The 17337-nt window shown below is 30.4% G+C and overlaps 1 protein-coding gene across 1 annotated transcript in view; it reads right to left on the bottom strand.

The window, feature by feature from the left end:
- Positions 1-755: 755 nt before the first annotated feature.
- Positions 756-17337, bottom strand: part of LOC129234032 (tyrosine-protein kinase Fer-like) — a 32317-nt gene continuing 15735 nt past the window's right edge. The window contains exons 7-17 of the mRNA XM_054867938.1: positions 12066-12188; positions 10815-11007; positions 10639-10728; positions 9533-9613; positions 8083-8274; positions 7485-7661; positions 5601-5811; positions 4018-4141; positions 3787-3938; positions 3582-3704; positions 756-1625 (exon numbers count right to left, since the gene is read on the bottom strand). Coding sequence (XP_054723913.1) covers positions 1462-1625; positions 3582-3704; positions 3787-3938; positions 4018-4141; positions 5601-5811; positions 7485-7661; positions 8083-8274; positions 9533-9613; positions 10639-10728; positions 10815-11007; positions 12066-12188 — 1630 coding nt within the window. The 3' untranslated portion in view covers positions 756-1461. The remainder of the gene's footprint in view (positions 1626-3581; positions 3705-3786; positions 3939-4017; positions 4142-5600; positions 5812-7484; positions 7662-8082; positions 8275-9532; positions 9614-10638; positions 10729-10814; positions 11008-12065; positions 12189-17337) is intronic.

The following is a 17337-nucleotide window of genomic DNA, read 5'->3' as shown; positions in this document are numbered from 1 at the left end:
TTTGAATTATTCAAGCAAAAAAAAAAACTGTAAAGATTAATATGCAGCAGATTTCCAAAACTTTACAAAACTGGCAAGTAATGAATGACATTGTAATAAACAATAATCTAAAAGAATTGACAATACATAGAGTTTTGTCAGTCCATAATCTTTTTTCCTTAAAATCCATTAATGTAACATGTTTTGGTGAGTAACATAACAACATATTATTATTTGTACTCATAAAAAATTAGTTTTAGAAATGCCAATGTAACTTCCTTTACATCAATAAATTTTTTTAATATTTTTCACGATAAATAATTTGTATATTAACATTTATAAATAATTAAGGCAAAAAGTAACAAATATACATTCATATAATAAACAATATGCCCAAATAAAAAACAACTATTTACCAACGTCAATAACTAATGATAAAATTGTGGGGGGAAACATATCAACAATATAAAACTACAGTTACAATTATTATTGAATTATTTCTTAGAATATATTATCTTTGACTAGAATTGTATTCAAATTAAGCAACATTTAAAAATTAACAACTGAATCTTGGTACAAAAAAAAAAAAAGACTTATAAGTTTAAAAAATATTTTAAATAGAAAAAAAAAAGAAAAAGAAAGTCTTAAGTTTAAGATCAAATACATTATATTGCTTTAAGGAAATAAGTTATTTCATTTATTATGTTGTTGTTCATGCTGCAGGGGCGCCTGCCAGAGGGGGGGAATTAAGGGGCTTTTCTTTCATTTTTTTGGAGGGGGATTCCTGATTTGAAGGAGGGTCTGTTTTTTTTGGGGGGGGGGGTGATGGGCACCCCTGCATACTGCGACCTTAAAGCTGCATTACACATCATATTAACTGGTAGAAAGCTGCAGAAAGTGATGCTGTTTCGATGTATATGCTATATCAACATGAATCAAAAATTTCCGAATGGAGTCTGACTTTTATAGCACTGTTTTTGTTCAAAGAAACTTCCGACCATATGAAGAAGAAAGGAATATGTTTAGCATTATTCATTATCAGTTTTTAACAGAAAAAAAAATAATTCAAAGGGAAAAAAACCAACTCCATTGATTTACATTCAAAATAAGTAGATTACTAAAAAGACGTAAAATCTTTTAAAAATAATGCTGCACTAAATTAATATAAAGGCTTATTTACAAAAATGTAAAGATTTTTTAGTCCACAAAACTAAAAACTTAAAAAAAAATCATCAATTTATAATATTTTGATGACTTAATTAGCTTAAATTGGTTTAGTGATGGATAAGAAAATGTATAACATGTGATTTACTTCAAATAATAATATTCATGACCAGATATGATTCATGACATTAATGACTAATCCATCAGCTCATGATTTTTTTCCCCAAGACATTTGTAACCACTCTCCAGCTCAAAGCTCAAAAAAGTTTTCAGTAAAGAAGTCACTTGCAGTCGAATTCAAAAGAAGGTGGGCTTCGTTTATAACTCCACTGTATCTTCCATCAAAGTTGAGCCAGCAAATATGTTCAGGGAGGAATGTATTTCGCCGAAATGAGGTCGCTTTTGAGGGTCGTATTCCCAGCACTTTCGCATAATTTCGTATATTTCAGGGGGCGTGTTGTCAGGTGGCTGTAAACGATATCCTGTAAAAATTCATCCAATTTTAAATGTAAATAAAAGTTGGATCCATATTTCAGAGTTCAATTTTGCAAGCACAGTACATCTTTGTTTATCCAGGCTAACTGGGATCAAAATCAATACAGATCATCGAAAATCTAGATAATCTGCGTAGTATGGGTTCTAATAATCAACACAAACACTGCAGACCCTTGTTTTACATGGTGTTGCGTTCTATGAAAATGCTGCGTAAATCAAAATTATGAAATTAAGACCTGATATTAGTGTAAAAATAGAGGTTCGTTTACAGAGATTGAAAAACACTCTTCAGTCTCATGATAGATAAATACATAATAAACTGAATATGTAATTATTTTGACACGCATAATAAAGAAAACATGAGTAAATTTAATGTTTATAAAAATAGTTGGTTATGATTATCTGTTGGCAGTCATTTATCATTTTTCACTGTAAATCTTTATAAGGCATTAACACATTATTGATTTCTAACGTCACTTTCATAATGGGACCTTCCCTCACTAATAAATTAGAAAGATAATTTGCTATTGTCAAAAAATGTCTGAAAACTTTCAATGTGAATTTTTCGATTGTGTCATTGACGTCGGTTGTTCTCTTACCTCACTTCTAAAAGCTCTTCTAGAGTTCTGGAAGCAATAAAAATAAATGAATAAATTAAAAAAAAAAGCTTTCAGTGATCCAAGCTTGCTTATTAGCAGGCCAAAATAGAGTTCATTGAATGCTGTCAACAAATCTCAGAAGTTTGGATTCTGAAGGAGGAAAATTTTCTGTGTTTGCAATGTTGCATCTGCATAAAATCAAAACTCATACGCACAAAACAAAGACCTCAAATCTTAAACCATATACAACCAAATCTGTGTAAAATAAACATGCAAAACACGAGGGTTTACTGCACTTAAACAAGAAGATTCATTGGTGCTAATTACAAAAAAAAAAAAAAATATGATTAATTTGAATTTTGACATCTTGAATTCAAATTATGTTTTTCGCAATTAAGAGTGTGTGTATGTAGGCGTTTGTGTTTGTGTGTGGGGGTATGTGTGTTTGTGTGTAGGGGGTATGTGTATGTGTGTGTAGGCATGTGTGTTTGTGTCTGTGTGCTGGCATAAGTGTGTGGGTAGTTGTGTGTATGAATGTGTGTGGGGGGTATGCGTATATGTGTGTAGGCATACGTGTTTATGTCTGTGTGCAGGCATGAATGTGTGGGTAGTTGTGTGTATGTGTTTGTGTGTGTATGTGTTTGGGTGTGTGTGTGTGTAGTTGTGTATGTATGCGGGTGTGTGTACAATATGGATGCAACCTTGAGACAGCTTTCGCTATAGGAGCAGCATCGTGAGGAGCCGGTCGATGGTGATGGTGCGGAGGGTTTCGGTGGGAAAATAAAATGATAGGATGCCAAAAACAGTCAAGTGAGAACAATAAGCAATCGTGATTGCTCAAAAAAAAAAAAAAAAATAACGTGCAGAATTTTTCACAAAACATTAAAAATTATTAAAGTAGGTTGGTGTTCACGTTTTTAATGAGAAATCTGCTCCACTGTCTTTTGTTCCAAACATGTGTGCCGTCTAAACAAAGCAGTCATTCAGTTTGCTCATCATGAATAGATCCAAAATAAAAAGCAAATGTTTGGGGTATTTTAAGATCTTTTTTTTTTTTTTTTTGCTATTATAGTTTAAGGTAATACAGACAAACATATTATTGAAAAATGACTCTAAATTTTCCCTGAATTATTCAGATATGAGGACAAACAAGGGTCTACTTCATTGAAACAAAATGTAGAAATTCAGAGAAATTCATAATAAAGTTTGAAAATTACATTTCTAACTTAGTTAATAAAGATTACTGCATTTATATATTCAGTTTATCATGCTAATAAGCTAAAACCAAAGAAAATATTTTAATAATTTAATAAAACATTTTTGAAGCACAAACGTTAGATTTACCATTTTCGACCATTTCAGTTGCCTTGTTATTTGATAAACCGAGGTATGGTACACTTCCAAGAGAAAATATTTCCCACATAAGAATTCCATAACTCCAAACATCACAAAGAGTAGTATAAATGCCTGAAAAAAGAAAAAAAAAAGAAATTGGAAATATGAGCTTTGTCAATTTAAATGATTTTTCAAATATGAGTATTTGCATTACCATAATTTAAAGCCTCAGGAGCCGTCCATTTAATGGGTATTTGTTTCATTCCATCAGTCACAACATATTCAATAGTTTTCCTGGACATTCCAAAGTCTGATATTTTTACAATATTATTTACATCGACTAAACAATTTCGAGCTGCTAAATCCCTATTGAGAAGAAGAAATAGATATCAAGTATAGGAAGTAATTAAAAAATCTCAATAAGTTCATTTAGTTATCTTCATACCTATGAATGCAATTTTTGCTCTCTAAGTATTCCATGCCAGCAGCTGCATCAATGCAGAACGAAAGTAACTGATTCAGTGTTAAACTTTCATTGTGCTTTTGAAGAAAATTTAAAAGTGATCCACCTACATAAATGCAACGATATTAGAAAGGTTATATTGTCACAAGTAGTTTTTAAACATGGAAAATAAAGAAAAGATCACTTTACAAATGCTTTCCACTTTTGAACAAAATCAAATTTAATATGAATGCACAAATTAAGAGTAAAAACGAACTTAATTTACTTAATCATAATAGCAATGCCAAAAATACTAACAAATGCTATTAATAATAATTTTTCCAAAATTAATTAAATTTTCAAAGCCTTTAAAAAAAATTAATTTTCTTTTTTTTTCTTTTTTTTCCCCCTTTGAAAAAAATTTCAACAGTACAAACAACTCCAAAATGTCACAAAACTTTTTACAAAATCTTTACCTCCCTTAATATGAGGCTTGCAGAAAAAGAAAATCTGAAGTGTTTAAAAATAAAGCAATACATGAAAGAATTTCTTTAAAAATGACCTTAAGCAAATGTTAACTTTTAAATGGAAAATCAACACAGCTCTTAAGTATTATAGACAAAGAAATGTGATCTACAACATTTTCTTCCAGTAATTGTTCAAAATTATACAATATTTATTATACAGGGTGTCCGAAAAATCCTTTTCATATTTTAAAAAATCATAGAAAAGCAATAAATTGTCGTATGAATATGCAGTTTGGCCCATAATACTTTACAAGTTTGAGAGTTTTTTTTTTTTTTTATGACATCAAAAAAAAAAATGTAATAATAAAATGTATTTTACACAAAAAAAGGTTGACATTGCTGTACATAGTTAAGCATTCAGTAATTCTGAAGTTACTGTTAGTAAGCTATTTTTGAGGTCATTGAAAGTGCTCTAGCAATGTATGAAGAGCAAAAATAAAGAAATATGAAAAAATATCTAAACTGCAGTAGTATTCATTATTGAATATTTATAACTAAATATTTATTATTACATTTTTTATGATGTCATAAAAAAAACTCTTAAACTTGTAAAGTATTATAGTGCAAACTGCATATTCATATGACAATTTATTGTTTTTCTGTGATTTTTGTAAATGTGCCAAGGACTTTTCGGACACCCTGTATTTTAAAAACAATGCTTTGATGAATTTTTCCAAATTTTAATACAAAGTTTAACACATCAATTTAAAAATTGTTTAGTTCTTGTTACTAGTTCAGAACTTGAAATTGATGTTTTACTATGCAACAAAAACACACTTTAAACAATGAAACGTAAAAATGTAAATCTACAGTCAAGTTCACTTCAATTTGGGCCTTACACTTTACTTTACTATCATTACTTATAAGTAATAAGAAATATTAAAAAGTACATAAATCATAACAAATGGAAAACGCTGAGTTTCAAAAAATGGCTTTTTAGAAATTAATATCACACTTCCATACTTCTACAATTGATAAAAAAAATCAACAAAAATAATTATAATTTTAGACTTAAAAACAACTATAAAATCAGAAAAATATAACAGAATTTTTAAATACCTGGGACAAGCTCCATTACTATCATGATAGGATGTTTTTGTACACAGATTCCAATAAACTTAACAATGTTCGGGTGATTATAATCCATCAGAATTCTACCTTCTTGCAAAAAGTTTCGTTTCTGAGCATCAGGCAAATTAACATGACAAGTTTTTACAGCCACTTCTCTGTAATTTTCAAGTTGAGCTCTGTACACATCGCCAAAATTACCCTGTAAAATAACCATTACAAAAATGTTGTGATGATTTTTTGACTAATATCTCTTGCAGATTTATGCTTACTTGCATTGAAAGAAAAAATAAATAAATAAATAAATGAATAAATTAAAAAATATATAGGTAATTTTGTACCTGGGAGGTAAAGATTTTGTCAAACAAATTTTCATTTTTTTGAGCCCACAGATGACAATTCAGTAAAGTACAAATCATCACAAAAAGAAAAACTTTTGAATTCACCTTCTGGCTAACTTTGTTTTTGTAACTTAGTGCCTTTTACCTAAGGTGACTATTTGTTTTTCCCCTCAAAACAGTAAATTTAATAATTTTAGGCAACATGTGTTTAAAAAAATAAATAAATAAATAAGTAAACAAAATTACAAAGCAGTAAATTTTTTAGTTTGTAATTATTTTAGAGCAGAAATGAACTCTTAAAGTAAAAGAATTAATGTATTATTATACTTTTTAGTTTGCAAGTTCATTCAAGAATATTTGGTACTAATTTTAAATAAGAATGACATTTTCAGTAAAATTTCCTACAATGCACTCTTACAATCAACGATGCTTCAGGGACTGCAACAGGCAATTGTGCAAGTTGACATTTTAAGCGATAAAACCATTTTATGAGTCCATTTCCATAGGGAAAACATCAGTTGTTTTCACAGAAAAAGTTTGTATGAACTGATATTAAAATGCTTAAATAATTCCACCCAACAACTATCCATTGAAACATTCCGAGTGTTCCATTCTGTCAATTTAGAAAATGGGACATTTCAGCATTCCTCAGCAGTGTGTGGGGAGAGTAGGGTGGTCCAAAAAAAAACGTTTTTTCAGTTAGAGTCCAGGACACCCCCTATTTTTAAGACTTACTAATAGTGTTATACTGTGAAAATTTTAGTTTGTTACTCAAATTTTAAGAGGGTGCTCAATGGCTCCTTATTTTAACATTAGCTGTAACAGAGAAAATGTCACAAATTTAGAAACATTTTCATTTCCCCAGTTTTTTTTTTTTTTTTTGTAAATAATTACTTTATTTCAATGTATATGCATATTTCTCGTGTATATTATAATATGTAGCATTGTTTTTTCAGTTTAATGTATTTTTTAAACCAACCCTCCCTATACTTATGAAGCTTGGGGGAGGGGATTAATCACCCTCTTTAAGTTGAAATAAGAAGCTAAAATTCTTCCAGAGTGTAAAAATACTGAAGGGTGTCCGTTATCTAGAAGAAACTTTTTTTTTACATGTATTTTTGAACCACCATACGGTCTAGCTATCTCAAAACGGAACGTATTTTTAATTTACATCCATCCCATGCTACAGAATTGTAAAATACAAAGAAAAAACATATTATTTGCTCATACAGTAGAAAGTCTAAAAATCATAATCCATTTGACTTTGTCAGGACACCATATTTCGTCCAGAGTATGCTTCTTCTAAAATAGTATCAGATCTAGTTCAATCATACATATTTTCCTACAAATGTCATATGCTTCAGGAATATTTTTTAGACATAAAACTTAAAATCATATACAGTAAATAAATATTCACAATTATTGAAAACTGTTAAATCAAGAAGCTAGATTCATCAACATATGTTATAGCAATTCTGATGAATTAATCAAAACAGACTTTACTGAACAGGCATAAGTGAATTTAGAGACTTACAGAGCCAATTTTTTCAATTAATTCAACATCATCGTTATTCAGTTCCCATCTCTCCCGAGCTATTGGCCTCTTTAATATAGCTCCAGATTTCATGGTTACAGGCTGCCCTGACTGAAACTGATGCATTATGAGCTCTTGAATAGTGTCAAAATTTGGGCCTTCAAATCTGTACTTTTTCTATGGAAAAGAAAAGAAGTAATTTACCATCATACTTAAAAAGAGAGAGAGAATAAACAAAAGGTAAGGCAGTTTTGTTATGTTTAAAAAGACATTTAGTTTTTGATTTCATCACATGTTTTTTTCAGAAAAACTGAAGCAAGTATAAAAATCTCAAGCAATATTTAAAAAAGTATAATAAATTTTTAAATATGCAAAAGAAGTGGGGATTAGGAAATATTAGCTCACAAAATCTTGGTGATTAATCTATCCTTTACTTATAATACAACAAAATATACTTTGAATGAAACTTTAAGCAGCAAAAAGGATTTACAATGGCTTCTGTTGCAACTTAGATACTAAATAAAAAGTCGATAATATGCATAATAAATTCTTTTAAGATTTCATTTCAAAAAATACTACAATTATATACTAAACTCACATCACTGGTCATATGAACTATAAAATGTTTATATCCTTGTGAACAAACGGATAAAACTAGTTGCTTTTTTTCATATCTAACTGTTTCTCGCAGAAGAAAATCACCATCATTCACTAAAAGACGTACAACTTCCTCTCTGGGTAATACACCATGGAACCAATCTTCATTTTGATAACTGGTATCTTTAATTTCCTAAAAATAAAAATAATTTATGAATCACGGAACAAAAAAACCAATACCCAATTATCAATACACATAATTGTATCTGGCTTTATTGAATTCTATTTCTTTTGCTCTCTTTCTATATGAATGGGTTAATTTATTTAAATATATATGTACAGTAAGACCGCTTAAAGGAATAACCACTTTGCCACTTTTCTGTTACCCGAGATCAAAATGACAAATTAAAACAGTTGTGCATTGAAAAATCATATTTAAATGAAAATTGCTGCTAACTGAAGTGTTGTTAAACAGAGAACTATTTTCAAGTTTTCACTGTAACTATTTTCAAGTAAATTTCTAAAGAGTTATAAAAAAGATGAAACAACTTTTGATGTTATATTGAAATGAACAGTTCAATTCAGATGTTAAAAAAACATCATATCTACACAATGGGACTTCATGCATCAGAGGTTTAAAAGTATTCTGAAATGGGAGAAAAGAGAAGGAGAGGGGGGGGGGGTGATCTATAGGGCTTTAAATGTACTTTGATTACTTTTAAGAATTGAAGGATATCATTTGAAAACTGAAAAGTTAAAGCTCGTTGCCAAAACAAATGGGGCTATATCTAACAAAATATAATAAAAATATCACCAGTAATATACCTCTACTGGAAGTCAAGCATGTATTACCTGATTGAGAAAGGGAAAAAGCAAAAAGAATAAAATTTTCAAAGAAAGTCTTTAAAGCTAAACAAGGATAAACTTTATTTTCCACATTAATAAGAAAGAGGAAAAATTAACTTCTTACATAAATAATTTTTTCACATAAAAGTTTTTTATATTTATTAAACTGCAAAAGTAAAATTTGAAATGAACAAAGTGATTCAAGAAAAAGGACAGTGATGTTTTCAATTAAAAAAAGAGATACATATTTCAAATAATATTTATGACAAAATTCTAATTTTCAAGACCCAAAGTAAAATTTCCTGTCAACTGTGCTTAATAGTGCATTTATGCTTCATTGATATGCATTAATACATAAAATACTTAGTCAATGCAATTTAAATACAAGAAAATATTTTGATTGAAAACTAAAAACCAAATTTTCTGATCAAGAATTTGGAAATGCATTTCCCAAAAAATCTAAATAAAGGGGAAAATATTTCTCAAAGAGAAAAAGATCATTATGTTTGATTTTACCAAGCAGGAAATTAGATACGCTCAATTACTTAATAATGATAAATTTTGCAACATTTCAATAAATATAAAACATAAACTGAAAGTCATACCTTCTTGAATGTTACTCTTTCAGTCTCAACAACATTATCGAGAAAATCTTTATTTGGTGGAGATGGAGGGCAGGCAGAAACCTTAAAAGAAAAAATATGTTAGTTGCAAAAATTATACATACATTTTAATATTTAAGGAGCAAGAAAAGTTCAAACCAATTATTCAAAACGATTATGATGTTCAAGCCCAGTGCCAGAGCTACAAATTTTCTGAGCCAGGGTAAAAACTTGAAAATGGCACCCTCAACCATTTTCTTTCAAGTTTAGTATTGAGCTCCAATGTAAAAAAACAACAAAAATAGGGAGAACTTGAAGGTTTGCAGATACTGTGTTCTACCTTCCCATGGCAGCATAGAACCTTATCTATAAGTACTATTCATTTTAAATTGCTGACTTATGATGAATAGATCATTAACATTTTAAGAGGACATGTCTTAGTGCATGAAAAACAAAGGCTCTAGTATGGTCAGATAGTTAAAGCTACCAAGAGAAATAATGGACCAACCCAATGAATAGCATAGCAGTAGCTGAAATTATGAAAAGTTTTAACTTTTCCCGTTGGTGAATTTTTAAAACTTGATTTGTAGAGTGTCTGATTTGATGCATAATTAAAGAGACCAGAGCTTTCAAACTAAAAATCAGGCGAGGGGGTGGGAGAGAAGCATGAAAATACTTTGCAATCAGTCAATAGGTCTTTTATTCTAAAAATTTAACATTAAGAATTTTTTTTTTTTTTTTTACATTTTTAAAAATTACTCTCATAGTTCTAAGTTTGACAAAGAAAACATTGAACTAATTTACTTCAAAGCTAACAATTACTGTCAGCTGGTTTTCATATCTAAGAGTGGGTAAAGGAGACAAAACCTCCCATAACATGACCAAAGATAGCCTAAAACTTCATTTTGTGGACTTGAGTTTAAAAAAAAAATACAGGGGGAGTATCCCAGATTACTTATTTGCACCAAAGTATTACACTAACGACGTCAAAACCTCACTTGATTTGAGCAATCATACTTCAATACTAAGCTCCTCAAAAACTAAGAGCTGAATCTGCTTTTGTCTAAGGAACAATTCATTCAATAGATAACTGAACTAATCATACTTACATGCCTTTGTTTGAGGGTAAAAAACGGTTGCTTCAATTTGTCCATAATAAATTTCGACTTCCTGCTTAATGTCACATTGAAATCTTCTTTCTGAAGAAATAATTAAAGGGTAATGAAAACAAAAACAAGAGAAATATTATTCTTAATGAAATAATTAACAATTTGGATTATGTTACTTGTTCATTGGAACTGTTCTGACTGCAAGCCTTTTGGTCATTATGTTCCAGCTCAGATGGCGAGGTGTCATTGTCTATACACGACAGAGCAAAGTTGACTAAATGAAGCTGTACATGCAAGATATGCTCAATGCACTGAGAATGACTCAGATTTTTCACCAAAATGTCTACGGCCCTTTTCTTTACTCGCAGGCTAAAAGTTAAGTACGAAATGTTAGATACATATCCAACAGTGCAAAAACACATCGTCAAAAGCATTTCAAGCAATGTAAGAAAAAATACACAGTAATTGATGTAGTGTAAGCAAAACTGGGCTTTTTAATATGTACATTGTACATTAATATTCTATGCAAAACTATGTCCTTTTCATGATAGTAAATAACACCAGAGAGCATAATGTTTGTTCTAGAACCACAGACAAGAGTTAAAGCAGTTAAAGATTTTAAAACAGTTGAGAGTTCTCAACACACAACTTCGTTTCCCCTTTCAAAAATTAAACTTATTTAAAGTTCTCATCAAACAAATTGATAGAATACTCTGAATAGATTTTAAAACTGCATTGGGAAAAAAAATAAAGAATGACTCTGCTTACACATTAAGAATAATTAGTAAAATGATGTGTAAAATACATTATCTTTCATTGAAACTAGCAAGACAAACATTTATAATAAGATTTTAAAACTGCAACATGTAAAAAAAAAAAAAAAATGGTAACACAACATATCTAATAAGATGTTTATAAAAAGAAGTTGTATTTATAAATATTATACCTTTACTCATTAAAATTAGCCTCCAGAGGACAGAACTTAAAATAGCACTTGCATGAAAATTTTATATAGATTATATGGAATAATTTCAAACATTCAGAACCTCTGTTTTGAAAACATATATTTGAAAGAAGAAAAAGTAGTTTTATAGTAAAAACTAAAACTTTTGTGAAAGACATTCAGTTTCAAACTTAGTGTACTATAAGTTGATGTAGTTAAAAAAATTATCAATTAAAAAAATAATAATTGAATACAACATTTTAGCAAAACACACTACCCAAGCAAAAAAGAAACAAATCCTAAAAACACCTTTAGCCAGCATATCTTACTAAATAACACAATTTTAACTAATATTTGAATATTGTAAATTATGATTAAAAAAATAAGTATTAAATAAACAAATGAAATTTCACAAGTAATGAAAATAGTTATCAAAATATAACTTTTTTGCGGGAGAAGGGCATTTAAAAAATTGAGAAATTACTTTGAACAATCTCTGTTGTCAAACTGGGATAACTTGATTTCATCTTCATATTGTTGCAAATCCTCTTGCATTTTTAAAAGATCTTTTTCACACTTTATAAGTTTGGATTCAAGTTCTTTTTTTCTGAAATGAAATGAGAAATTATGAATTAAAGAAATACATTTAAAACAAATCAAGTTTAAAAAGAAACACTGAAAAACATGGGCAGATTTATGGGGGGGCGGAGGGGGGCAATGCCCCCCCAGTTTTGGGAGGACTTTATGTAGTTACAACACATCTTCCAAAAATTTAAAAAAAATCATTATTTTTTTTGTTTTTGAACAGCTTAGAAGAGCATGGGTGGGTTTATGGGGGGGGGGCAAAGGGGGCAATGCCCCCAGTTTTGGGAAGAGTTTATATAGTAACAACTTATCTTCCAAAATCTTATAACAAAAAAAGATCATGATTTTTTCTTTTTTGAATAGTTCAATGAAAATGAAGAGAATAGCGAATGTCCTTTTCTGAAGGGAGAAAAGAAAAAGAAAAAAAAACGAACATTAAATACAAATAGTACAGCTGTCACTGGGGTACTGAAAATTGGTCTAAATTCACTATTTTGGACTGAAAACCATTTGGTCAAGTATATGAATGAAAATATAGGCTAAACGAGCTATGCATTCAGCTGCAACACTTATAATAATTGACTTTTGGGACCCTCCCTTCCCCCTCCCCAATTTGCTCTAACAGAACGATCTACTCGTTACGATTTGTTTTCTCTCTTTTCAGAATGTTTATTTTCAATTTGCGTGATTTCAAAAACTAGATGTTTTGGGCTGTTACAGACGAAAGATTTTGAAGAACCTTCTGGATTCACACGTTCAAATGAAATTGGCTGATTTGAAATGCTATTATAAAAGAAGTACATAGCTAAAAGGTTTTTGTACAGCAAAATACTATCAAATGTAACAGTTAACACCATACTCAATGAATGTATGTAACAATGAAACAAAAAACTGGAAAAATTGTCCAACCATTAAACAAACAGAACGTAAAATAACTAAATCAAAACTAAATTTCTGATTTTCCAGAATCATACATTGTAAGGAAAACATCTGAATAAAAGAAAAAGTGAGGGAGATATATTTCCGGCACGAAAGTTTTGCACAATTCATGTAAGATCGCATTATTCCCTGATGAAATGTTTTTATAACTGTGTTTTCTTTATTTTTTAAAGGAAAAAATTTGTATATATGAAATTAATAGTTAGAAATGTACTTCATGCGCTTAAAAAATTTTTGGCTTGTCTTTTTTTTTTGAGAAAGAAAAGTAAATACTATCGCAGGCTGAATAAATTTCAGTTATCTGAACGTTCTGATTAATTGAATCTTTTTACTTAGAGGGAAAGTACCATTTTCCTTACTTTCTAAATACTGTTTAAAAATTATGGTAAGTCAGAATCATCTAAGTCTAAATGAGACAGTTATTGTCATCATTGAAATCTGAGTAACTCAGTCATCAAAAGTTTTGGAAAAGTTTGCTGAAATTTGATAAAAACCGATAAAAACTTTACACAGATTTGTAAAACCATAAAAATCCTTTAACTGTAAAAACTGACGAATATTCGTTCAAATTATAAAAAATCTACAGGTAAGAAGAGTGAATTACGTGCAGGGCCGGATTTGCCTATAAGATAAACAAGCTATAGCTTAGGGCCCCTGCTTTGAAGTGGGCCCCTAACTCCCAAAAAATTGTGATTCGTTCCTTAAAAAAATGGAAAGTGCTTGAAAAACTAATTTCATTTTCAAGTACTTGAAAACTTTGAATATTTGGAAACGTGTGGCTACAAACCTTAAATTTTAAAATTTCTAACAAATTGTAGGGGGAGGAATGCCAAAATGTGTCAAATTCAGCTACTTGTTACATCCTGCATCAAAAACGTAAAAATCATGGTTCTCGCGTTTGTAACATATTACTTGAAATAAATTTTTGTGACTCACATGCTTCATATCTTGCTATTTATTTAATCCCTAATGCAGAATTTTGGAAATTCTTTTGTATTGATTGCTTTTATCTTACTTTTACTGCATATTGTTAATCTGTTTAGCCCGGGTAAAAAATGATACACCACCCCTATTTCTTTTCGTTTTCTGCACTACTTATAATTTAAAAAAAAGTTGTAATGAGAAATTAAAGTTTTTTTTTTTCTCTTAAACATAAAAAAGCCGTTTCTTACAAAGTTTGAAGAGGATTTTCGCCCCTTCTTCTTTGTCACATTTTCCATAAATCAAATTTTGGATAGGGAGCGAATTGAAGAGACCATGTTCACAACACACACAAACTACAGTCGGACCTCCATATATCGAAGTAGCAAATTGCCGAAAAAAATTCGATATACAGAAATTTCGATGTATGGAAACGATCTTATTTTATCATAAAAGTATCCTAAAACATTAAAATTAAAGCTAATTTTCGTAAATGAAACCCATTTTATAATTTATACGAGTATCGGATTAAATTAAAGTTAATGATTAAAAAATTAACAGAAATTACATTTTTACGCCAACCATTCATCTTCATATTCTTCGGCAATTCAACTTGATCGCAACATTAGGGGATTTTCGTTTTAACAATGTGATCGAGAGAAAAGTAAAAAATCAATCTACTTAACTTGAATGTTTTTTACTGAAGATAAGAAGACTAGAAATGATAATCAACAAACAAAAGGGATAATTTGAAACTGATTTTACAGTGTTACTGGTTACAGCTAAGATTTGAAATAAACTTAAGGGAATTTAAGAACTTCAGAACGGAACAACAACTAACTACACAGCCCTCAAACCCAGGTTTTTTATGAGTTCCGTAGCAACCTTAAGTAAACGTAATTTTCTCATCTAACCTTCATTTTTCATGAGACAAACAGTTTAAAGTGGAAAAAAAAATCTACGAATATCTCGAAAATATTTCGATATATAGAGATTTTTTCGATATATAGAAACAATTTTTCTATGCAATGAACGTGGAAATTTGCTGGGATTTCGATATATAGAAAATTTTGATATGTGGAAGTTTGATATATGGAAGTTCGACTGTAATTTATTTTTCTACTCACAATATACATACATGATGGGCAGCAAAGTTGCTCTTTTTCCCGAATAGCGGTCAAAATATATGCCATAAAGTTATCCCGCTAATCGGTCAGGAGGTTTTTTGCAGTCATGCCTTCATGACTGTCTATAGCCATATAACCCAGGCGTTCTCATGCAACTGCGCTGTAGGCAATCGCGGAAAGCCCCATTACGCAATTATGGAGATCCCAAGTTATTAATCTTGGGATCCCTGTCAAGTGTTACGCAATGTAACAGCGTGGAGCATATAATTTCTTACAAAGTGTGAACAATACTGTACAACTGTATATAATCTACTACTCAATTTCAGAGACTGGAAAGTGCAAATTATTGATAGGTTCTAAGATCCCTGAAAAGAATTGGTGCAGTATAGCCTACCAGGGCTCTTGAACCAAAAACCCAATCTAACCAACCAAACCTTGAAAATAATTAGACAAATCTTTAAAACTCCTAAAGCAAAGTGTGCTTCAATTTTATTTCTTATCAAGTGTATAAATTAAGAATTGTTCAAATGGGTAGTATGTTACTCTCTTGATACCTATTCTCTAAATCTGTGCACCATTTCTTTACAAGCATTAACTTGCATCACAAAGCACATTTAAAGTGTAAAACTTAAAAAAAAAAGGCCTATTATTTCCAATTAACCTTTATAAGACTTCAAGATGCAGAATTTTATATCCATTTTATATAATTTCCTCCGGGGGAGTAACCCCCGGACCCCCAAAATTGGAGATATTCTATATCCCACTTAAAAGTTAACCCTGCGTCACTCTCTCAATACCAGCCCCCTCTCTTTTAAGGTCAATTCAAAAAGGACACCATGATTACACACTGTAATGAAAACGACACATAAAAAAGTAAAGAATGGCCTGATACATCACAGAAAACAGAGAAAAACATGGGAGAGGGGTGGGGAGGGCAATTAAAAATGTTGCTCAAAAAAAAAAAAAAAAAAAATCCTGCCCCCCCAGGAACTCAGTCCTAAATCCGCCTATGCTGAAAAATATACATGATTGGAATTTGTTAGCATTTCAATGAGAGTACTAGTGGCAGTAATATCTTTTCCATTTTCAACTACTATGTATTTCTGCATAGATAATATTAAAAAAATAATTGGCTTAAAAATTTACTAAGCACATTAATAAACACAGTGGAACCTCAGAAACCAAACTAACTGGGGATGTGTCTGTTCACATTAACCGGATGATCTACTTAAACTCCTATTAGCTCAATAGCAATGTGAAAATTTTTAAGTTAAAATTAAAGCAATTTTACTTCTGATACAGCACAAGTACTTAATAAGTCATCTACGTTATAGTAGCAAGATTAACGTTGCAAGTATGTATGGTACAGTCAGGCCTGGCTCTTGGGGTAGGCGACCAGGGGGCCGCCTAGGCAGGGCGGGATTTAGCGGAGGGTAGGCGGGGTTATTGCCCCGGGGCCTCCACAACAAAGGGGCCCCCACAGTAAAATTTTTACAAAATATCCTAACTTTCACGGGTCGAAAATATCGGATATATACATATATATCAAAGTATCGGACATTTTCGAAAATGTGATGATTTTTTCGAATCCTGATTAGGGGCCTCCACACTTTCAAATCCGGCCCTGCGCCTAGGGCAGCAGATTTTAGCTGCGGCAACTTTCGAAATTGAATTCTTCTTCTTTAAGTTTTAATATTTGTTTCAGTGGCGTAAGATACACAGCCTTAATGTTAAAAAAATAATAATTTAGAGTTTGTACCAGTGTTTGAAAAAACATGGTTTGGAATTCAACTAGAAATTCAGTTTAACTTGAGGGGCAGCAAATTATGTGATTTAAAAGTCTTTGGAAAACATTAATACATGTTTCAGTGTCACAAGATGCGCTACTTTAATGTTAAAAAAGATTAAGTGTGTACCGGTACTTGGATATGCAAAACCCAGTTTTGAATTTAACAAGAAACTCACTTTAATTTTAAGGGCGGCAAATTACTTGATTTATTTATCTGCTAGTTGTGTTGCCCGGCTTTGCACGGTCTATTTCGAAAACATAAGTTATGTCAAGTGACACGTGTTTAACAATTAGGCTTAAATAATAGAAGAAAAAATATACTGTAAAATTTCCCGTCAAAAAAATGATTCTTAAATTTTGTTAACGATGAATCTTCAAGTCCCGAATACATTAAA

Source organism: Uloborus diversus, unplaced genomic scaffold (assembly GCF_026930045.1).
Source record: "Uloborus diversus isolate 005 unplaced genomic scaffold, Udiv.v.3.1 scaffold_936, whole genome shotgun sequence".
Taxonomy (NCBI): Eukaryota; Metazoa; Arthropoda; class Arachnida; order Araneae; family Uloboridae; genus Uloborus; species Uloborus diversus.
The sequence above is the reverse complement of the archived record's forward strand: the minus strand, read 5'-3'. Positions and strand labels throughout refer to the sequence as shown.